This window comes from Erpetoichthys calabaricus, chromosome 13 (assembly GCF_900747795.2).
Source record: "Erpetoichthys calabaricus chromosome 13, fErpCal1.3, whole genome shotgun sequence".
NCBI classification, from domain to species: domain Eukaryota; kingdom Metazoa; phylum Chordata; class Cladistia; order Polypteriformes; family Polypteridae; genus Erpetoichthys; species Erpetoichthys calabaricus.
Genome location: NC_041406.2, coordinates 31,974,975 through 32,000,323, shown reverse-complemented (window position 1 = coordinate 32,000,323; position 25,349 = coordinate 31,974,975). Strand labels below are relative to the sequence as shown.

General features: G+C 37.0%; 1 protein-coding gene across 2 annotated transcripts in view; it reads right to left on the bottom strand.

Annotated features, from left to right (window-relative positions):
• Positions 1-23,493, bottom strand: part of zgc:63863 (uncharacterized protein LOC393372 homolog) — a 95,919-nt gene extending 72,426 nt beyond the window's left edge. Inside the window, exons 1-2 of one of the 2 annotated variants that reach the window (XM_051936043.1) lie at positions 23,248-23,493; positions 13,791-13,976 (exon numbers count right to left, since the gene is read on the bottom strand). In XM_051936043.1, the coding sequence (XP_051792003.1) occupies positions 13,791-13,976; positions 23,248-23,317 (256 nt within the window). In that variant the 5' untranslated portion in view covers positions 23,318-23,493. The remainder of the gene's footprint in view (positions 1-13,790; positions 13,977-23,247) is intronic. The other variant, XM_028818098.2, reaches the window with a different exon arrangement.
• Between the last annotated feature and the right edge of the window lie 1,856 nt (positions 23,494-25,349).

Sequence of the window (25,349 nt, the reverse complement as noted above, 5' to 3'; positions counted from 1 at the left end):
TGCTGCATTTAAATTCATTCCTTTTTAAAAAGATACAATTATTTAGCTGACCCCCTAGTGAGTATGCACTACTGTAGCCAATAATGTTACTATTTTCTGCTTAGGTAAAGTTGATAATTCAGAATGGCACTTAAGCCTCTCATATTTAGTTGTTAAAAAATAAAGGTTTTACCCCAAGGTTGTTGACTGTAAAGATGATGGAAAAAATGTCAGACAAGGACACAGTTTACCTGGATGACACAGTTCATCACAGTACAGTAATAATCAGATGGTATATATTAAAAGCAGCGCATACTCTCTGTTTGAACTCCATTAGCATTTGCTATGCACAATTCATCTAGTATGTTTTGAATACAAATGAAACCTAAAATCAACAAAAAAAATTTTGATCAATCCTAAATTTTTCCTAATTCACTAATTTGCTGATAGCTTGCATATATTATTTAAAAAGAAAAAAAGATTTTTTTTCATTAAAATGACACATCAGATTTAATACTAACATTCCTGCATAATGGATTAGTCAGGCAGACAATTCTTTTAATATTGTTTGATGAAAAATCTAACAGATCTGCATACTTCCAATCTCCTCGGGATCAAACCTTTCCATTTATAATCTAATGAATTTCTCAATCACATTCAAACAGTGGCTGCAGTAAATTAAACCAACTACCATTCTTTATTGCTTTTGGCAGGTCATTCTTTGCAAATCCTTTTAAAACAGCAGAGCTATACAGTTAGAAACTGGCTGAAGTCTATTTTGGTTTTCAGCACTGAAATAGAAGCAACTTTTCGATAGCACTTATGATTTTCTTCAGGAAAACACATTGACTGCCCTGCTTAAAAGTTTCTGCTCTTGCAAGCTGGGATCGACTTGAAGACCAACCACAAGCATTACCTGGAAGGTAACCACCCATACAATCAGACTGTGATTCAGACTATGGGCCTCAGCAATTACCTGGTGGGGACGCTAGCCGGATGGAAGGACCGGGAGAGAGAGGATCTGCGAGGCACTACCTCCCCTGGGAAGCTAGATGGCAGCCCTCCTGGGTGGCTCTGGCACCACATATTCCCACAGGGCAGGCTGGAACTTGGAGTTTGACATAGCTCTGTTGGGTCCCGTGGGGGCCACCAGGGGGAGCTGCAGAGCCCTACAGTGGACTTCCACCACATCTGGGACAGATTCTAGGTAATACTTATGTGCCACCTGGAGCACTCCCAGGAGCTGTAAAAAAGGAGCTGCCTCACTCCATTCGAAGAGTCAGAGTTAGGAGGACGTGGATGAAGCTTGCCGGGAGAGGAGTGGAGAGAGAAAGAAAGAAAAAGGGACTGTGTTTTTGTTTTGTGGACATTGTGCTGTTGTGGGGAGTGAAGAAAGCACTTCCCCAATTATAAATAAAGATATTTTGTGTGGCAATAAGTGTCCTGTCTGTCTGTGTAGGGGCTAGGGCGGCTGTACTCATCCCGGTAGTCCACAGTATATATATTTATATAATCTTTGGGTCAAACACACATTTTTCCTTGATTTAGGCCTCTGCTCCACAGTTTAAAATTACAAATCAAACAATTCAGGCATGATTAAAGTGCACATTGCAGTCTTTCATGTAAGTTTACTTGCATACATTTCAATCACAGCATGTAGAAATTACATCACTTTTTCTATATGTCCCCCCATTTCAGGGCACTATAATGTTTGGGACACAGGAATGGCAGGTCTTTTAATGCTGTCATATTTAGTACTTGCATGTAATGCCTGCTTGAAGTCTGTGATTCATAAACATCACCAGGTGCTGAGGATCTTCTTTGGTGATGCTCTGCCAAGGCTCTAATGCAGCCATCTTCAGCTCTTGCTTGTTTCTGGGGCTTGTCCCCTTTTGTTTTCTCTTCAGCATATAGGTGACTGGCATGGCCATTTATCCATCCATCCATTTTCCAACCAGCTGAATCCGAACACAGGGTCACAGGGGTCTGCTGGAGCCAATCCCAGCCAACACAGGGCACAAGGCTGGAACCAATCCCGGGCAGGGTGCCAACCCACCGCAGGACACACACAAACACACCCACACACCAAGCACACACTAGGGGGCAATTTAGAATCGCCAATCCACCTAACCTGCATGTCTTTGGACTGTGGGAGGAAACCCACGCAGACACGGGGAGAACATGCAAACTCCACGCAGGGGGACCCAGGAAGTGAACCCAGGTCTCCTAACTGCGAGGCAGCAGAGCTACCACTGCGCCACCGTGCTGCCATAGCCATTTAAGAATTTTACATTTTGTAGCTTTAAAAAACTCCTGTGTTGCCTCAGCAATGTGTTTGAGATCCTTATCTTGTTGTAGGATGAAGTGATGTCCAGTGAGATTGGAGGCTTTACTTGAGCAGATGTTTCTATACACTTCAGAATTCATTGCGCAACTGCCATCAATGAAGAGAAGTATGCCAGTACATATAGCAGCCATACATGCTCATCCCATAACAACCCCAGCACCATGTTTAACAGATGAGGTGGTCTGCTTTGGACCTTGGTCAGTTCTTTTTTTGTCTCCACACTTTTTTCTTGCCATTACTCTTTATCTCATCTGTCCAGAAAAGTCAAGCAAAATTACACCTTTTATTGGCTAACTAAAAAGATTACAATATGCAAGCTTTCGAGGCAACTCGGGCCCCTTCTTCAGGCAAGATGTAATCTTTTTAGTTAGCCAATAAAAGGTGACATTTTGCTTGACTTTTCTCTACATTCATAATGGCTAACACTGTACAACACTCTAGTACTACTCTCATCTGTCAAGAAAACCTTTTTTTCAGGACTCTGCAGGCTCTTTAAAATACTTTTTCTCAAACTGTAATCTGGCAATCCTGTATGTGTAGCTAAATAGTGATTTGTATCTTGCAGTGTGGCCTCTGTATTTCTTAAGTCAAAAAGAAAATAAAAATTGATCCATTCATAAATTAACATGGCATGTGATGTAGTTGGCAAACCAGTATTAAAAAGACAGCACTTACCTTTGCAGTTGAAAAGATAAAGTTCATGAAAATATCTGTACCCTGCAAGTGTTTTAGATGACATGATGTGTTCCACTAATTGCGAACCATATGCCACGGTCAGTTTGGGAAGATTTTTGAGAGAAAAGCTGAACTGCTGTGCAGATTGCTCCATTCTGTTTGCCGACCACCATTCAACAGGAAGTTGATTATCCCAGCAAGAAACTAGTAGAAAGTCGTCAAAGATATGTGTGAAGGTCACCTATTTTCCTAAACATTATGGTGCCCCGAAATGAGTTGGTTGGGCGTGGGGGGGCGTTAAAAAGTGCTGTCATATCTAAATACTGCAATCAAAATATATAAAAATACCCTTAAATTAAAGTCTACAATGTGTGACTTGTAATTTTAAACAGTGAAGCAGAGGGGTAAATCAAAAAACAAAAATTGTGTCTGTCCCAAAAATTATGTAGGGCACTATGCATATATATTTTTTATTGAAACAAATGTTAGTATGAATAGTGCCATGAAAAAACATGTTAACATCAAATTTATTTTAGGGAAAGTTTGGATTTAAGACTAGGGACTTTAAAGTCTTCAGTTCTGGCCAGGAGCAGCTATTTGTATCATGTTAATGATTACTCTTCTGCTGCTCAAATGTATAGCTACTGCTTACTTAGTGCAAAGATTACTTTGAATGTAGTTGGTTTATTATTAACTTATAAACAGTGTGTAGTCTTCTGCAATTTTTTTTTTTAAGTCAGACAGCACTATTACTAAGGACATTGTATGCTTTATTTCAATACAAGCAGAAAGCCACTGTAATAAAAATTGTCCCTATTATAATGCTAGACTAGCTAAAATAAATAATAAAAAAAAAACTCAATTTTTACAGCACTTCTTATTTTTTCTGCATTTCTAATATTATCAATGTAAATTAAGGTTGACTACCAAATACCATTTTTGTCTCCAGTTTGAAGTTTCCATTTTTGGTTTTAAACTATCATTTTCATTTAATTAAAAAAATCACAGTTACTACGTCAGAAGCCACATAAGCTGCAACAAACTCTGGTGAAAGATATGCAAAACATAACCCTTTTTTGATGTTGTTGCTTTTGCTGGTGTACTTCAACTACTTTCACCAGCAGATGGCATCTAGGAACGTAAATGACATGAATGCCCCAGAAAGAAATGACATTATTTTGGGAAGCATGCAGAACATACAGCTGTGGAACAAGTGTTACTGGTCATGCAAATGCTGCACAACTGGAGAGATGCTGTTTTAATGTGAGTGTTACTGCAGAAACAGTAATATGTACTAAACAGTTTGTAATTTTTAAATTCATATTATATATTTCTTACGGAGTGTTTGCATATTTGATGTGTGCTAAGTAAAACATGCTATGACAAGATAGTGGTTATGTTTACATGGATCCAAGGATTTATTAGTTGGTCACATATTTTGCTTAGAATAAAAACACCATAATGTAAACATTGCTATCAGTACAGAGTACCCGGATAATAGAATGACCCAGTTAATCCAGTTAAGAATCACGGGGGTTGGAGCTTAACATTTTAGTGTCAGGTATAAGACAGGAACTAAGCCGGCAAGGGCCAGCAGTCCACATTCATCACATAACTGTCTCTTTGCTGCTCCCTGATTATTCCATTACAAGTCACTAGAAGACAAAAAATGTGTCCTGGCAGCATCAGACACAAAGCAGAAAACTCCTCTGAGAGTGTGCAGTTTCAACTCAAACACACTCAGAAAATGCACTTTATTATTGATTACATTCATGTGCATGGCCCACTTTCACCTTGACATCTAAAGCACGTGTATCAATGCTCATGTGGAGGGTGCCTGCCACAGAAAACAAACCCTCATTATCAAAAGTTTCATTAGTCACATGAGCCGAAGCAGTTCTCCTTTGACTTTGTGGACTGATATTATTGTGTTTTGCTCCCTACACACAAAGAATTCAGGTTGACAAACTTGAATATGCAGTGATAGTAACTCGGCCTGGAATCACTTCACATGCAAACAGAAACCTAGGCAACTATGATGGAATTTTAAACTACGCCAACACAGTTTTATTAAAAATAGTTAGTTTTTTGCTGTTTTAGTAAATTTAGGAATTGTAATTTAGAGTCTGTGAAGGATTGCCGGCTTTCTATTCCGGCCCTCACCCCCAGGCCGCCAGGAGGAGCTCTCCTGACAGCATGAACGTGCCCCGAATTCCAGCAGGGCATCATGGACTCTGTAGTTTATATGCACAGCCCTGCTGGATACCATGGGGGCCTCCAGGAGTCGCTGTAGGGAAGTTGTCGGACTCTTATGTGCCCTATAACCCGGAGGTGCGTCAAGATCACATGACAGGAAGAAACGACATGCCTCCGGGGTGAAGAAGAGTTTTTATATGACCCGGAAGTGTTCCTAGTCACGTGGACAGAGAGGACGAAACACTTCCGGATCAGGACTATAAAAGGACTATGGGAAATCCCAGATGTTGAGCTGAGCTGGGAGGAAGGGTGGCAAAGTGTCTGGGAGTGTGGAGGATTGATTATTGTTTATTGATTGTTATTGAGTATTGTGGAGAGGAGGGTGCTTTGTGCACTGTATTGTCCAAATAAATATAATTATTGGACTTTTACCTGGTGTCTGGAGTCGAGTCTGAGGGTTCAAGGGGTCAGGGAGACTTCAAACTATCACAAGTCCTAGATACATTCAGAAGAACTCAAGCCTCATTCAGAGGAGTCAGTCCTGCTCTCATATACATATTTCAAATTATGCCAATTCAAAGTACAACATGTATAAATGCAATGACGTTTGGCACGTTTCAAAACAAAAAAAAAAAAAAAAAAAAAAAAAACAAACTTGGCCGATTTATTTTTCTGTAATGTACAGTACACTAACCTTAATTTTTCATACTGCATTGAACTTTAAAATCCAAGGCTGCCAATCCTCCAGTTGTAAAAACAAATTCTCCGAACCTGGGCAGCTCCTAGCGTTGCTGCACTAAATAAAAAAAGGTTGCTTGTGTATCTTTTTAAAGTGATTCATAACCCATATAATCCAACAGTGAGCTGAAAAGTTAAGTGGAGAAGGGAATGGAGGGAAAATAAAGCATTTTACAAAAGCTGCTTCAGTGATTCTTTCCTATATAGTTGTTTGGAAAGTTCTTGTCTGGTCTCCGGAAGCCATTAATGTAATATTCTAGTTTTTTTATTTAGACTACACTATGCACAAATGTCCACATTGTTTACAATTTTTCAAAAGTGGGACTCTAATCCAGGAGCATTAAGTGAAACAAAACTGTAAATGGAATGTCAGTCTGACAGATTACAGACTTTTCTGTGAAAACCCTGTGAAAAATCAACGGCCACTTGTATTTTGCAACAGCAAAATACTTTGTCTGACAATGTGCACTAATGCCATGCTTTTCTGCAGTTCACATTGAAAGGCACTGCATCGTCATACTTATTTGCAGACAGATGGAGTCTATCCTGGCAGCATCATGCAGAAGATTAAAAAAAAGACAGCTCACCTGAGCAGGATATACTAGCTCATATGGTGCATTTGTCTGTTTCATGAAAAATCATTTAATATACTATGAACTTTTTTGGGAAATGACTGAAAAAACCTAATTATTATGTATACGTTTGAGATAGAGGAGAACAAACAGACTACCTGGGAGTAATCCATGCAGAAACAGGATGTACATGCAAACTACATGCAAACGGGATCTAGGCATATAACTAAAACAAAAAACATTAGGTCCATGAGACAGCATTGCAGTGTGTGTGTACATCTCACTTGGTTGGTTACCTTCTTATAAATGTTTCTAAGGTATGTTAAAAAGACTAGTGAGGTACTACAGAGAAGAGGTTGTAGATTTCTCAGTCTTCCTAGTTATAGGCAAATGATGAAGGTGTGCTTGCTTAAAGCTTTAGTCAGAAAAAAAGTAAAGTGGGAGTTGGGGCATAATGCTATTGAAGTGCACATTTTAGTCAGAACACTTGTGATGCTCTTTCACAAAATGCACAGCCTTTACAACTCCAGGAAGCATGAAGGGATTAAATATGGGATGTGTAATTCCTGTAGGCCAGGGAGCCTACTACATTTTGTCCAGCTCTGTAGGTGGGTGTAAAGAATTGACCGGTTATTTCACAGTTCCAGGGTCCTAGGATCTGATCCATCCTGGCCATAAATAAACTGTAAAGCCCAGACAGTATATACTAAAAGGGGTTATTTAAGTGGAAAGACTAACATCAAAAAATATATATTTAAGAACAGGAAGCAGCAAAAAAAAATCAATTTTTTAAATTATATATAAAAAATAAACATTTTTTTTGTGTGTGTGTACCTCAGCTCAGTCAGGCCTCCTGGTCAACCATTTTCTGGCTTCGGTTCCTGTTTTGCTCTGTGCTATCCTGCAGTATTTATTTAAGAATAAGTTGGTTTAAAAAATGTATTTATTAACTGAGTAGCAAAAGTAGTTTCATAAGTTTAATATTGTCTACTACTTGTACATATTAAAATGAGTACACTATAACATGGCTATAAACTGCCTTGTTTATTTTTATTTATTACTAGTATCAACTGTAGAGGTTACATGTTGCACAATTAAATATTTAAAGTGTAGCAAATACCAAAACAAAAGTAACTCATTTATGTAGTGTGTGCTACAGTGTAAACTTCAACATTTGAACATGTAAACTGCACACAGATGGCGATCAGACTGCGACCTGTAATCAGTATTATAAGGTAGCAGTATAAAACACTGTACCACCAGCATTTTAAGGGGTCAGTCAGTCAGTCAGTCAATGTCTTTTTATTCTTGTAGCAACTTACACACCAGTGAGGTAGTAAATGTGTTTTCAATGTTAACTTAATATAGGTTTCTGTATGTAGTGTTTATTTTAATAATTCCCTAATGCACATTATCATATTATAACAGTGAATATTCCATTAAATGAATTACTTATGATGTTTATTTTTTCCATAACATTTTAAAGATGGGAAATGACTTCCCACAGCATCTACTTTTTAATCTTACAAGACACCGCCTTATGATACTTTACCCAAATGATATGTATTTAGTAGCAAAACCTGAAACTACCGTTTTGACATATAAAATCAGTTTAATGCTCCTTAACTGTCAAAAAATATGCACCCTACCTTTAGTTTAATCATAATTGCTACCTATATATTTCAATTTACTTTCTGCTTTTGCTGTGTTACATTTGAATGTAATGGGATACTGTACTTCAAATGTAAAATAATGGTTTGCATTTAATAGAAGTGAATAGGCTATACTGAACAAATGTCATATAGGAAATTAATAAATTTTAAAAACAATAGTGAACAAAGAGTATACCCATTGACAGGTGCATGATACAGAATTAAACTCCAAATTATCTTAAGAATATCCAATATTTTCTTACAGTCCACCATGGTCAAATGTGACTGAGCAAGTATGATTTCCTCATATAAGTCTTTAGAATTTCATTTTGTGCTCAGACACACTGCATAAGGCCTGTACTTAGGAACTTAAGCACTGTCATATAAAATGAAATAAGTGAAATAAAATAATCCTATTTTTTTATTTTGAGACATCAAAGCATTTGTATTATAATATTTTAAATCATCTTAACGTTAGTCCAGGTAACAAGCAAGCCAAATTCTGCCTTTGGTTTGGGCTCTTTGCTGCCTTTTGCTGGAAACTGCACCACTTGTACTCTTTCAGGGTCCTCTTTTGTTTTAATGCTAACACTGCTTTTGTGTTCCTCTGTTTCCTAAAAACTGATCTGATGTTCTTGCATTACAAAATCACACCAGAAATACAAGATAATATGATCACCTGCAATAGTGAAACAGTGATCTATCACAAAATGGATGGACTTCCTGCAAATCATATAAAAATCTTCATTCAGTCAAGACATTCTTTCGTACAAATCTTAGATCACAATATTTAATTTTATTTTCCTTGAGAGGGTGCATTTCATAATTGTTTTGTAGGTAGGGTTGAATTTTAGAACATTAGACTGATTATAACAAGGCCATTAAACCCAGTATAGCTCTTCAATCTCTAGCCTCCTAAAAAAGCAGTGATGGGAGTATGCACTTTTACAGTTAATATTTATACAGTATGATGAAACATTGAAGCTCTCGCTACTAAATGAAAATGTAAGGGAAGCTTGTTTTTATATTTAAAGATAACACTAAAAACTGGGCCAAACAGGCTTATATTAGCTGAAATAGTTTTTATAGACAGCATATTCCAACTGAAGTGATGTCAAAATTAAAGACTTAGTATCCATGTTAAAAAGTTTTCAGCTAAACATTGTTGGCTGCATCGTCACATTATGGATATCAGGCAATTACTGATTAAAAAAATTACAATAGTCTAAGAGAAATATTGATTTTATTACAGTCTGCAGATAATGAATGCAGCAGTGAGGTTGGTTTTAGTGTAACATAAATATGGCGTACATTTATATTTACTACATGCATAACATGCCATTGGCACCACATTTCCTCATCCATTAAATTTCTGGATAAATTGCTTGCATTTTTAACACTGATGGTAATGAAGACCATTTAAAAGTTATTGGGTACAATTTCAAGCAGTAGGAGATATGAGCTTCTGTGAATGATATTTGTGAAACCCCCAGGCAGAACATCAAGCACAAACCATTGCTGTGTAGTGTAGTGAACTCTGCAGGTCAATACACAAAAAATACAATATATAAATTGAAATAGTAAACAAATCCATAATTGAAGTTGCACAGAATATTTCTCCATTTTAGAACAGACAAATTTGAAAATTCATCAATGCTTTTCATTGGGAGTTTCAAAAATTTCAATACTTTAAATACTATACAGTACATTCTTGTCCAGATATCTCTAAAAAAAATGAAACTTTCCTGGGAACATTCCTTGAAGTAGTGTGGCAAATTAAAAAAAAAAAAAAATCAATCCACTATGAACCAAGTTGTTTCATGCAGACAAACAGTCAGGCACACTGATATCATAACGATAATAAGTGCTTTTTCACATAATAAACGAATGCACTGTAATTGGCGAGCATTTTAACTAAAAATTATAATTGAAAAGGACCATGGTGGTGGCAGCATCATGCTGTGGGGATGTTTTTCATCGGGGAAGAAGCACTGCGATGGATATATATTTATTGTGGCATGCATTGGTGATAGTGCAACCCCAATTCCAAAAAAGTTGGGACGTTATGTAAAATGTTAAATAAAAACAATGCAATAATTTGCAAACGTCAAATGCTTAAACTGAGGAAAATGTACCATTTTAAGAAAAGAAAAAGGTCATTTTAAATTTGATGGCAGCAACACATCTCAAAACAGTTGGGGCAGGGCCATGTTTACCACTGTGTAGCATCCCTGTTCTTTTAACAACAGACTGTAAGTATCTGGGAACTGAGGAGACCAGTTGCTGTACTTTTGGAAAAGAGGAATGATGTCCCATTCTTGTCTGATATAGGATTCTTGCTGCTCAACAGTCCTCTGTCTTTTTTGTTTCATGATGTGCAATTGATGAAAGGTCTGGACTGCACACAGGCCTGTTCAGCACCTAGACTCTTCTACTATGAAGCCATGCTGTTGTAGTAGATGCAGTATGCTTTTTAGCATTGACTTGCTGAAATATGCAAAGCCTTCCCCGAAAAACAGGTTGTCTGGATGGGAGCATATGTTACTCTAAAACCTGTATATACTTTTCAGCATTGATGGTGCCTTTCCAGTTGTGCAAGCTGCCAATTTCATAGGCACTTATACATCCCAATATTGCCAGAGATGCAGACTTTTGAACTGAGTGCTGATAACAAGCCTGATGGTTCCACTTCCTCGTCCATGATTTCCAAAAAGAATTTATAATTTCGATTAGTCTGACCACAAAACAAAATTTTCCACTTTGCCTCAGTACACTTTAAATGAGCTTTGGCTCCAAGAACATGGCAGCAATTCTGGATCATGTTCACATATGGCTTCTTCTTTGCATGATAGAGCTTTAACCTGTATTTATGGATGACACGGCAAACTGTGTTCATAGACAAAGTTCTGTGGAAGTGTTCCTGAGCCGATGCAGTGATTTCCATGACAAACGTGCCTGTTTTTAAAGCAGTGCCACCTTAGGGACCGAAGATCACGGGCATCCAATATTGATTTTCAGTCTTGTTCTTTGCACACAGAGATTTCTCTAGATTCTCAGAATATTTTGATGATATTTTCTGCAGAAGACAAGATTTTCAAAGTTTTCACAATTTTACATTGAGGAACATTATTCTGAAATTGTTCCACAATATGTAGATGTAGCATTTTGCAGATTGGTGAACCTCTGCCCATCTTTACTTCTGACAGACTCTGCCTCTCTAACATACCCAGTCATGTTACTGACCTGTTGCCAATTAACCTGATTAGTTGCAAAATGTTTCTCCAGCTGCTTCTTTTTGGTACCACTTACTTTTCCAGCTTTTTGTTGCCCCTGTCAGAACTTTTTTGAGTTGTGTTTCTACCTTGAAATTCAAAATGAGTTAATATTTTTCATGAAATAGTAAAATGTCTTACTTTAAACATTTGATATGTTTTCTATGTTCTGTGTGAATAAAATATGGGTTTACACAGCATCCCAACTTTTTCAGAATTGGGGTTGTAAATGCCAACAGATAAATTCACACCTCAGTCATTAAATGGAGTAACAGTTTTATTCTTTAATTATCAGGGTATTACTTTTATGATCAATATATTATTTTCCTCTCCTTTCAGCTACTTGTGGTGAAAATTCCCTTGCTGAAAGCAATATAACACAATATATACAGTGCATCCGGAAAGTATTCACAGCACATCACTTTTTCCACATTTTGTTATGTTACAGCCTTATTCCAAAATGGATTAAATTCATTTTTTTCCTCAGAATTCTACACACAACACCCCATAATGACAACATGAAAAAAGTTTACTTGAGATTTTTGCAAATTTATTAAAAATAAAAAAATTGAGAAAGCACATGTACATAAATATTCACAGCCTTTGCCATGAAGCTCAAAATGGAGCTCAGGTGCATCCTGTTTCCCCTGATCATCCTTGAGATGTTTCTGCAGCTTAATTGGAGTCCACCTGCGGTAAATTCAGTTGATTGGACATGATTTGGAAAGGCACACACCTGTCTATATAAGGTCCCACAGTTGACAGTTCATGTCAGAGCAAAAACCAAGCATGAAGTCAAAGGAATTGTCTGTAGACCTTCCGAGACAGGATTGTCTCGAGGCACAAATCTGGGGAAGGTTACAGAAAAATTTCTGCTGCTTTGAAGGTCCCAATGAGCACGGTGGCCTCCATCATCCGTAAGTGGAAGAAGTTCGAAACCACCAGGACTCTTCCTAGAGCTGGCCTGCCATCTAAACTGAGCGATCGGGGGAGAAGGGCCTTAGTCAGGGAGGTGACCAAGAACCCGATGGTCACTCTGTCAGAGCTCCAGAGGTCCTCTGTGGAGAGAGGAGAACCTTCCAAAAGGACAACCATCTCTGCAGCAATCCACCAATCAGGCCCGTATGGTAGAGTGGCCAGACAGAAGCCACTCCTTAGTAAAAGGCACATGGCAGCCCGCCTGGAGTTTGCCAAAAGGCACCTGAAGAACTCTCAGACCATGAGGAAGAAAATTCTCTGGTCTGATGAGACAAAGATTGAACTCTTTGGTGTGAATGCCAGGCATCATGTTTGGAGGAAACCAGGCACCGCTCATCACCAGGCCATTACCATCCCTACAGTGAAGCATGGTTGTGGCAGCATCATGCTGTGGGGATGTTTTTCAGCGGCAGGGACTGGGAGACTAGTCAGGATAAAGGAAAAGATGACTGCAGCTATGTACAGAGACATCCTGGATGAAAACCTGCTCCAGAGCGCTCTTGACCTCAAACTGGGGCAACGGTTCATCTTTCAACAGGACAACGACCCTAAGCACACAGCCGAGATACAGTATCAAAGGAGTGGCTTTAGGACAACTCTGTGAATGTCTTTGAGTGGCCCAGCCAGAGCCCAGACTTGAATCTGATTGAACATCACTGGAGAGATCTTAAAATGGCTGTGCACCGACGCTTCCCATCCAACCTGATGGAGCTTGAGAGGTGCTGCAAAGAGGAATGAGCGAAACTGGCCAAGGATAGGTGTGCCAAGCTTGTGGCATCATATTCAACAAGACTTGAGGCTGGAATTGCTGCCAAAGGTGCATCGACAAAGTATTGAGCAAAGACTGTGAATACTTATGTACATGTGCTTTCTCAGTTTTTTTTTTATTTTTAATAAGTTTGCAAAAACCTCAAGTAAACTTTTTTCACGTTGTCATTATGGGGTGTTGTGTGTAGAATTCTGAGGAAAAAAATGAATTTAATCCATTTTGGAATAAGGCTGTAACATAACAAAATGTGGAAAAAGTGATGCGCTGTGAATACTTTCCAGATGCACTGTATATAATTATATCCATATAAATTACTATAAAATGCAAAGTTAGGAAGAATTTTCTTTAGTTTCTTATATCATGTACTATAACAATGTTCACAAGAAAACTACATAGTATCTCAGCATATTACATTCAGAAACAGGAGTCAATACAGCTTGTAAAAGATGAGTACAACAGATTAACATAAAAATGAATCAACAACAACAGTTTAAAGTGCACTTCATTAAACAAAACATCTGTTACTTCACATGAAATACTAAATTGTTTGGCACTTAAAATTCGTAACGAGAATAAATAACTCAAGGTAACCTCATATTTTATAATACTTACCAGGTTTTGCAGGTAGGTCATATACATTGATACTAAGAAGCTTTGGCCACACTTTTCGTCTGATATCATCTGTCAACAGGCCACCTACAGTCCTGGCTGCTTTACGCAAAGTCTGAATATCCACAGGGTCAGAGTTCAAGGCTTGTTGAATTTCAAAAATTTTACGTTTCTTTCCTGATGCTTGCTCTGCAAAAATAATTAAAAGGCAAAGAAAGTGGGATTCATCTTTGTCTCATAATATTTCATGACAAAATTACTCATCATTCAGCCCCTTAAACAGACAAAACTGGAACTGTAGCTTAGCATTAAAAAAAAAAAAAAAAAAACTTTCTGTATTGTATTGTATATCATTTGCTTACATGCAGAAAACTCTCAACAAAGACTACACTAAACAAAATTATTACATTAGGACTTAAACAGATTACAGCTATCTTTTTAAAGACAGTCTCCTAGATATAGTCTTCTTTTACTGAAATTTATAGTATGAATGATCTGAGAGTTGAGAAAGACTGTAGCCAAAGATAATTACATTTCATGTTCATTCCAGATGAGCAACCTAGTAGGCATATTTATATCTATTTGATTCTAAAACTCTGCGTTCAGATGACCTTGTAAGAAACATGCTCTGTGCCCAAGAAACCGCAATGTTAAATGTATTTCATTTATTCAAATTTCAGTTAAGGTAATACACTGCGATTAGTTATAATATTTAATCTTGATGTATTTAAACAGGATTTTTGCTTTTGACCAATGTAAAAATAACAGTGAAAACAAAATTCTACAGATCTATCTAAACTAATTAATTTAAAAAAAATGTAGTACTGTAATCACCTTGAGACATATCCAAAACTATAGTATGACAAACCTACAATAAATAAGCTTTGGTGTAACCAGTGGTCATTACAAGTCAGGAATCAACTTGTACAGTTCAAGAAAGCTTCACATTTGATTTGTACAGGTTCGAAAAAAATAAAATTCATGAAGGAACATTGAAAGCAAATCTGAGATAATCGTTAACATAGGTTAAAAATTTTGGAAAGCTAGTCAAAAAGGTACCACAAAACCCATTATAAAAAACAGGAAACACTATGATACAAGTTTATGGTGAACAGAGAGTCCTCCCAAAAAAGTACACAGGTAAAAAGGCACCTAGTTTGGAAAACCATAAAGAGAATTATTTCATTTTTAAATGCCCAAATGAGTACTAAAAAATAGCTACACAATATCCTCTCATTTAGGTGACTATTTAAACATCTAAGACAATTCTGGAAGGAAATGTATGATTTTTCACTTATTAATGCAAACACAAATGCCTACACACCGGAGCACTTTCCATAGTAGCAGAACCAGTCACAGCGGGTTGCATTTTAGGTAATAAGAAATAGTTTAAAAATGACCTAAACATATACAAGTCATGAAAACTGTAGATGACAGGTACATTTCTGGAACATCAACGGGCAGGTCTAATTTGATACACTGTTTTCCAAAAGTGTAAATTAAATATTGACAATCAAACTTTGAAAGCATCTGTTATTTTCAAATGAAAAGACTGAGCAATGACAATTCACTGGGCATATAGCAAATCACTTTCTTTAAAATTGTCAATAAAGTACATAGACGTCAACCATCTGATTAAGGGTGCATTGCCAATATGGTCTCAATGTACACAGGCACAAAATGAACACAGTCAAACACAGAATAATTGAATTTTACGATTCAATTTTTTCTTCTTATTTCAAATTTCAAAATTACATAATGACTAACCAAGAATTTAACTTCATATGAGCACTGGGTGAATTATTATTTTTTAGTTTCATTCACTAATATAACCGATCATTTTTTATCTTTAGTGCAAACAGGAATCCACCCTTGACAGGACTCGAGTCCATTGCAGGACACACTTACCCATACACAGCCAGTTTTTAGTTATCACTTAAACACCACAAGTGTTTGGAATTTAGGAGTAAACAGTGGCACCCACAGAACAAAAAGCAAACTCCTCATTGATAATAATCTAGTCCTATAAAGAAACTCTTGCCTAATGCAAAACCCTTAAGCTCTGCACCATTGCGACATCCCCAAATGCAACCAATGCTTATTATGTGTTTTGGGTTTTCTTTCTCTTGGTAACAATTTAAAGGATAAATGAAAAGAGAAAATTGAAAGATGTTACATATTATAAACCAGAGATGTGACTAACATTAAGCAATTTAACAAAAAAAGTGTGCTGTGCAGTGTTAAAGGAAAATCAGAAAACATATTAGAGTTGGTAGCAAAACATGTTCTTAAAAATACTACTCTGTTATCAGATGCTGCAGTACCATTCATCTATTTATAAATGCAAGAATAGTTTACCCAAGGATTGAAAGAATTATTAAGGTTCAGGCTTCCGATCAACAGCATTTAACTGAGCCACTGCTACTTACCTTGTAATTTCAATAAGTCAAACATTTCCACTGTTACTTAATTGATGTTAACCAGACATAGTTCTCTTTGTGTCACCTACTTTTCTCTGATATGAAGGGCTAGGCTGTGGCCATTATACCACTGTGGCAGATCTGCTACTTCATTTACATACGCAGTCTTTTTATTGCTTTTGATTTGCCCAATTATTGTTGCATCATATGCAAATTTAAAGGTTTTGAATGTTACTCCTGTATATTTGGCTGCAATGTAATGGATGATGACAATAAGCAAATTCTGGCAGTTAGACAGCAACCTGAAGGGTTCCTGTCTTTAACATCTGCAAGTATGACGTTAAAGACAGGGTTAGGATGTAAGGTTAGTGGTAACCAATTATAGAAGTTGTGTCGGCCCATTAGGTAATCCAGTATCCAGTTGCCAATGGGTCTGGGATAATCCAGTCAACTTGCGCTTATATACTTACTTAAGGTTAAGCGGATATTCTAAGCACAAAACCTTAAAGTCTAATTATTCCGTGCTTGACTGCATAAGTTTCCCCATTTCTGTATAAAATGTACAATCTATGTACAAGGAGAGAGTGAATCATCATTATTAGTTTTCTGCTTGCAGTCAAGTCCTTGTCATGGAAAGGAAACTCCAACTTTTCCTATCTTGTGCCTCTCTTTTCACACTCTTGTACATTCTGTTGTCTTTAAATAATATCCAGAAATATCATTTACTGTCTTCAGTGCAAATTTTTTCCCCTCTAACCTCCCTTTAATGATACTTCTTACCAGCTTTTTGTGCCTAAATGCATGTCCCACCTATCTCCTCTCACTTGTTTAAAGTTTTCCAATGAACTCTTTTCAGTACCTTCAGATTACTCACTTTTTCTGTCTCTTTCTCTTTACTCTTTTGCAAAATCACAGCTCTAATGCTTTTAAATGTTTAAGTAATGGGGACTGTAGAAGAGAGGTGAAAAAGAGAGTGCAGGCAGGGTGGAATGGGTGGAGAAGAGTGTCAGGAGTAATTTGTAACAGACAGGTATCAGCAAGAGTGAAAGGGAAGATCTACAGTGAGACCAGCTATGTTATATGGGCTGGAGACGGTGGCACTGACCAGAAAGCAGGAGACAGAGCTGGAGGTGGCAGAGTTAAAGAAGCTAAGATTTGCATTGGGTGTGACGAGGATGGACAGGATTATAAATGAGGACATTAGAGGGTCGGCACAGGTTGGACGGTTGGGAGACAAAGTCAGAGAGGCGAGATTGTGTTGGTTTGGACATGTGCAGAGAAGATATGTTGAGTATATTAGGAAAAGGATGCTAAGGATAGAGCTGCCAGAGAAGAGGAAAAGAGGAAGGCCTAAGAGAAGATTTATGGATGTGGTGAGAGAGGACATGCAGGTGATGGGTGTAACAGAACAAAATGCAGAGGATAGAAAGATATGGAAGAAGATGATCCACTATGGCGTCCCCTAATGGGAGTAGACGAAAGAAGAATATCTGTACTCCTTAGCACCCAAGACTTTGTTCATTAAAGTAAAACACTCTGCACTAGTGCTTTATCTATCAGATTTTTCAGTTGTCTATTCAGTCTGCAGGTGAGGGAAATTTTTGTTTTGTTGATATGATCTCTGGACACAGTAATTCTTGAATTAACTTCTTTCTCACAATAACTGTCTTTTGTGGTTAAAATGGCACAACTGGTCCAATACCTTTCGGTTAACTCTTACTTGCAATTCATCATCTTTATTCTTTTCCAATCATGATCATTTACATCCATTTTATGCTAATTTGTAATCTGAAGTCCTCTAGTGCAGTACTGAGTCGAACATACTTTGTAGACCATTTGTCATTCTTGTGATTTCTTGATGACCTGTAAACATAATAGTTTTCATCATTTATTCACCAACTTTATTTCTATATCCATATTCTCTAGTACTTCTTTCTTAATTGGTCCCACATAGGCATTGAAAAATCAGAATTTCTTGAATTTTCCAAAAAGTTTGACATCTTACAAGATTATAAGATAAACACCAATTGGTCAAATTCCACTAACAGTGTATGTGATTAAAATGAAAGAAGTCTGTGATTATCTGTGCACTCAGGTTAACACAAAAATTAATACACTGGATGGTAACCACAAACACAAGACTTTGAAGTGGTAAAGCGAATACGCTATCACAGAAATACCATCAAATTTTATCTTTGTTCAAGTAATACTACAGTCAAAGAACAACTGCCTGGGATTGGTTCCTGCCTTGCGCCCTGTGTTAGCTGGGATTGGCTCCAGCAGACCCCCGTGACTCTGTGTTCGGATTCAGCGGGTTGGAAAATGGATGAATCCAAGCCAAGCGTATATCTATTCAGTTTCTTTTCAAGAAATATATCCTGGTTAAATCTGTTGCATTTTTAAATTTATTTTGATCACAAAGAACTCAACAGTTATCTATACAAGCGGAATTTAAATTAAAACATTGTTTTAGGCCAAGAAAGTCGGAAGGTTTGCTCATTTTCATTAGAGATTTCAAACATAACATCAGTTCTGCCCAATTTTGATGTAGACTAGGAATGACAAAAGAGTTAGTTCCTGTTCCTCATGGGTGAGCCAAATATTTGAATTGATTGTTTAATTCTTTTCAAATTTTGTGATCAACCAGTATTTAAACTAAATTGTCTTCACAGCAAGCACCAAATAATTAAAATACAATAATGACAATGCTTTTTATGTATGCCACCATATGGCAGATAAAAAGAGAGCACTTAGAAAATACATCATAAAGCCAAATGTAAAATGTTAAAATGTATGGTGAGCTTTTAAAAGCAAAATCTCTCCATGTCTGTATGTATTTTCTCTGCCAAATGTGTTCTTCTTGTTATCAACTCCATCCATACTGCAAAGACATGAAAGTGTCAATGACAGAGACTCTAAAACAGAGAGGGATACCATACAGAGTTGTTGCCTGCCTTGCCCAGTGTTGCTATGATCCATTAAATTGTTGTATGCAGAAAGCAGGTTCAGAAAATGAAAATGAATGGATAGATGAATACCACTGAAAACATTTAGCAAGGAAGGTTTTCAAAAGCAGTTCATCACCTTTATCGTTAAACTATTTAACTTAACAAAAACAAGTTTATACTTTGTACAGATTAAGGTCAATAATTTGGCAAATGTATAGGCGGAGTTCACATGACTTATTATTATACTATTATGACTTCTGCAGGATTTAACATGCTTCACTAGGTGGAGTAAACTATAATCCTCCAGTTATGCTTGATTTTCATACACTACTTTTTAAGCAAATGTTCAGTTTGTATGGAGGAGTCATTTACAAAAATATGAATTTAAGATGTAAAATTAACATGTTTGTAAGTTGATAGGCGTCCTCAAAAAAGTGCTCATGCATTGAGCAGCATCATACGTCTCATTTTCAAATCACAAAATTGATATTACTATTTATGATTTAGGTGTTCATATTATAATTTTCGGTTTTCTTTCTTAGTTGCCTGTAGGTTGAGGCTTCAAAACAGATGGCTGTCAACTGGCAGTTTGACCCACAGAATGAACCTATGGATGTTATTTAACTTTTCTGTGCTGCAATTGGAGGAAAAAACACACACACACACACACACACAAAACCATTATATCACAAAACATAGCGTTAAGTACTGAAATACACCCAAAAAATGTCTTTGTAATATAATAGTAAGGTAAAGTACAATTTTTGCTTTACAAACTAGAAAGCCATGTACAATGGTTTATTTTTACATATGTATAAATTGTGGCTTTCACTATTACATAGTGTTAAGCTATTTAAATAACTTAAATTACTGGCATTTGAAACTTCAAAAAAGTGCCAAGACAGCAAAAAAAAACAAAAAAAACAAACAAAACAAAACAAAACAGGGTGCTATAAATGGTAATCAGCCAGATCCTAATTGACACAGACCTTTAAAAACAATAGTACTAATAGTCACTGCATTTGGATAATTTCCATTTGTTTATCTAAAAAGATAAAAACAGTGACATACAGAACCAAAGAAAGATAAGTGGTTGTGTAAATAGACAGTATTACTGCCAGTATCACCATATCATGGTATCAGTTTGCCTGCATCACTAGCTACTTCAGGGAATCATTTCTGAATGAATGACTCGCTTAAATGTGAATCGGCAAAAAAAAAACTAAAGATGCAAAGCAGCAACATTAGACTTCAATCTTTATTTGCATTTGTAATTTTGACAAGAGTGTGCATAGGACTATAAATATAACACCAGGCAACACATCATTTGCAGAAAATCTCCAATGTTACTGCACTAATGGGGTATACTGACAAGAGGGATGAGACAAAGTATTGAAGTCAGTTAGAGAACATCAGCAAAAACTAAGGACATGTTTATGACTTTTGCCATACCAAATAGCCTCTACTCATACACCTGGTCAATATTCTTGCAGTGGATGTGGAGGTGGTGTACACCTACAAGTACTTGGGGATCCACATCAATGAAGTGTTGGTCTGGTTTCAGAACACAGAGAAACTATATAAGAAAGGGCAGAGCAGGCTTTTCTTTCTTAGGAGACTGTGTTTCTTTAATGTGGGAAGTGACACCAATCACATCTTAAATAGCTATGTGATGGCCAGTGCAATTTTCTACACTGTGGTGAGCTGAGCTGGTAACATCACATCAAGAGAGACCCACCAAATTAACAAGCTAATTAAAAGGGCAGGTTTAGTTATGGGACACACTCTGTATCCCCTGGAGGTCGTAGCAAAGGAGAGAAATAAAACAAAACTGAGTGCCAATACAAACAGTGCTGTACGCCTCTCTGACACATGAACACTTTCAGTCAACAAATGATTCAAAGGCTATGAGGGCTCCTTTATATCAAAGGTAATACAAATGTATAATACCTCACTGTGACTTCCAAGTCAAATGTTTTCTTTCTTTTTACACTTTTCTTCCTTTTTAGTCATTCTGGTGTGTATTCAGACTATAATGTGTTTATATATATTTATCTACCTATTTATGTATTCATTTATTGAAAGAGCTCCTGAAAAAAAAAACAAATTTCCCCCTGGAGACAAATAAACTATCTAAATAAAGTTCTATCTAATAATATGATCACTCAATCACTTAATCAAAGTATCTATTAGTTTTATTGCATTCAATATAAATTCATTCCCAATATTGTATGGCACAACTGAAAGAAAGGAGAAAAAACAGCAAAAGGTACTTGTGTACTAAACGGATGGCATGGATGGCAGTTCCTACCCATTCGAGTGTTGGGCTCCGTGGGGGAGACGCCTCCCGTTGCTTAATTTTTGGAGTTTAAAATTATTAGCCCGACCTACCCCAACCACAAATACTAACCTTAAAGTTAGTGGGGGTGGAGCATAGTTGCCTATAGGTCCCTAATGTTAATGTCCCTTTTGGGTGCCTAATGTTAAAAACGAAAATCCAATTTGCATCACGATAATAGAAAAGGGTACTAGCCGTCCATGCCATTCATTTAGTACACAAGTACCCAGCAAAATTTAAGTTATCAATCCATTTTCTAAGTCGACTCATTTCAAAACAAGGTGTATGTAGCCAGAGTCTATACTGGCAACACTGAGCACCAGGCATGAAACCACTCTAGACAGAAAAACAAACTGGCCATGTTTGCACACAGGCCGATACTCACTTGTACTATGCAAAAATATAGCTGCCAATTAATAGCATGCACATCTTGTTAAGGCAACTCTGGAGTGGAGTAACCAAAAAAAACTTTCACGGACACGTTAGAATCCAGTCGTCTCAACCTGATGCACTCTCAGATGTGCTAAACACTAATGATCCTGTATTTGATATACTGTATATTGACTGAAGCAACAGAAAACGTGCTTACTTGACTCAGGCTTATGTCACTCATGAATCTCAAATGAATCAGTTAAAACTGCCTACAATCTATATACAGGAAATGGATTGCTTCTTAAATTATATGTGCTCACTGTGAAATACGCAAACATAACATTTTATGACCCACGGAAACCAGTCCAGAAATGTCAAGATGCTGAAGCCTAACCCAGCAGCATCAGGCTAAGGGCTGGATGTGGCACCATTGCATCACAGGGGAAACTCATGCCAACATCCACAAGGGGTCAACTTTGAACTACCAATTAAGCAAACACAAATCTCTTTTGGATGGAAACAGAAGGTGTAGGGAGAACCCTGTGAGAATGCACAGGATGCACCTATACTATAACCATATAAGGTGCTCAAACTCAGAACCCTAGGTCCATGAAGCATCAGTGTTAACCACTGAACCACCCTGCTGCCCAGAAGCTCCAGTCTGAGAAAGTGTTGCTGTCTTTGTCAAGAACATGCACCCTTAATGTAATCCACGGTCTACTTGGTTCAGCCCCCTACGTCTGAGGATTCCGAATAAAACAGTACCTTACCATGACGTCTAGAAACGTAACTTTACTACGTAAAGAAAATCAAATTGAAACACTGCGTTCGTTTAAGTTTTTAATACTGTAATTCTCATACTACGTTTATTAGATATAAAGCACAACGTGCGGCAATTAAATGAATACTGGAGGTATCCAGCAAATACTACCACTGAAGAGCTAGGAATTCAGAAAATGAATGAATGAATGAATGGTACTGAACAATGCTAATCAGTACGAACTGTCATTAGTTGCAAGTATAAACTGCCAATTACCAGGTAAATACAAAAATCGATAATATTGATAAATGCAAACAAAAAAAACACTCGCAAATTACATGGGCTCATCCACTATCATATGAATGTCTCCATCATCTTTATTAATAAAACGGCGTCTTGCAGCACTAAACGATTCTTGCCTAGGAGGACACCATTAACTTGTCTCATTGACACATCATCAAAAGAGACAGGAAGCCAGACGGACCTCGGTTGCCTTTTTAATACTTGAATGTCATAAGTCGCATAACCATATGAACTGCCAATTGCATTTCACTAATCCACAGCCTCGGTCATTTTATCTTGGTGTAGCAGTAATTTTGAAAAGCTTACTGACATTACGTACCCCCTTGTTTCTTCACACTGCCGTTGCTATTTACTTGAGAAGAAACGCTGGGTTTCTTTCCTTTCCCCATGTTCCAATTTCTCAATGAATTGCTGCCTCTCTGTCGTTTCTTATTGCATGTTTTAAACGATTACCCGTACATGACTCATAAACCCAGTGTTTCACATGTATTACAGAACTCGCAGACAACCTACACTTCTGTGTTCAGCTGTTACCCCTTACGTTATGCGTTTCAGACTCAACCTAATATTTTTTATGTGGGTTGAGTCTAGAACGTTTCTTCCAATTGGATTGGTTTTCAGTAGCCAAGAGCTCTTGATTCCAGCGTTTGATTGGTGAAAACGTCTTTCATTCATTTAATTTGCATATGCAAAGTTCCATTGCCTTTTTGGGTTGTAATTATCCAGGACTACCTCATATTTTCCTTAAAATATACATCTAACGAAACACGTATGACTTAAATGTTTTTATTGCCAATATAGTTTTCTTTTGGTTTTGAATTCCCGGATTTTTTTTCGTGCGGAAAATTACATACTCTCCGGATCGAGTGTATTGATCGGCGCTTCCGCCACGTATGTTCAGGACTTTGGCAGTACAATATTGACAGCCCTCAGTGTCTGCGTTTTAAATCTTAAACGGCGCATTTTTTCCCTCAAACGATCGAACAGACAAGTACAATGTAATATGGTAGTTAGTGCTGCCACCTCACAAATCCTACACCTGAGGTTTAAATCTCACACCGTGTTGCTGTCTCCCCAAGATTATCTAGTTATGTCTATACTGCAAAAATTATGACAGTGACTTTGTACCAGATACGTAGGCTTCTAGCATTTCACAGTGCTCATCACTATGCCAGTTTGGTTTGTAGAATTTATCTCAGTTATTATGTCTATGGACTTACATCCTCTCACATACACATACATACAAAAATCAGAGAAAGACATCACTGCAAAAATAGTCACATCATGTCCAGGAATGCCTAAAACAAATAAATGAATGAAAAACTAGAACTCAAAATTTAAACCCTGTCATATACAGTATATATTGGATTTAAAAAATATAAAATAATGTACCATAGGGAAAGTAAAAGTGAATTTGTATTTTAGATGTAATTGTAATAATTAACCAAATATCCATGGTACTAGGGTGTTGTACTGTGTTAGCCATTGTGAATGTAGAGAAAAGCCAAGCAAAATGACACCTTTTATTGGCTAACTAAAAAGATTACAATATGCAAGCTTTAGAGGCAACTCAGGCCCCTTCTTCAGGCACATCTTCCCTGTAGAAGGGGCCTGAGTTGCCTCGAAATCTTGCATATTGTAATCTTTTTAGTTAACCAATAAAAGGTGTCATTTTGCTTGGCTTTTCTCCAAATATCCATGAAAACTCTTCTATCTGTGAGATTGTGTATTAATAAAGGTGTTAGATTAATACAATTAAACAAAAGTCACATTGACATTGAAACGACTGAAAATAAAGTAGAACAGAGGTCTTCAGATAGATTTGTTTACTTAATTGTGTTGACCTCTTTTGTAAGTTGCTTTGGATAAAAGCATCTGCCAAGCAAATAAATGTAAAAGTAAATTTGACCTCAGGCCAGATTGTTAGAGCAAATACTGTTTGTGTCAGACTTGACTATAAACCCTACCCCCCAACCCACATACACACACACGCACACACACACACACACACACACACAGACGCTTTAACTACCAGACACATCATTCACTCATGAAGGCAAGGGTGTCTGATCACCTGCCATTTGTATTAAGTTCCGCTTGCTTTTGAAGGGGACTCCCGATGCTGACCTTAGTATCAAAAGAATCTAACTTGGAATTATTATTTACTTATTTGTGAATTGTAAGTCTCATACTCTCACATCAAAGTGACAAATGTGGAGTGAATTATTTTATTTCAGTATGAATTCTCTTCCATGTCTCGCATGACTTGTTATCATGAATACAACACCTTTCTTTTTTACACTCTGCATGTTCCAGATTTTATTTTTTACACTCTGCATGTTCCAGATTTCATAGATGTCCTGATGATTATACTGTAGATTCTACATAATTTTAAAATAACTCAAAACAATGTGTTGGAGG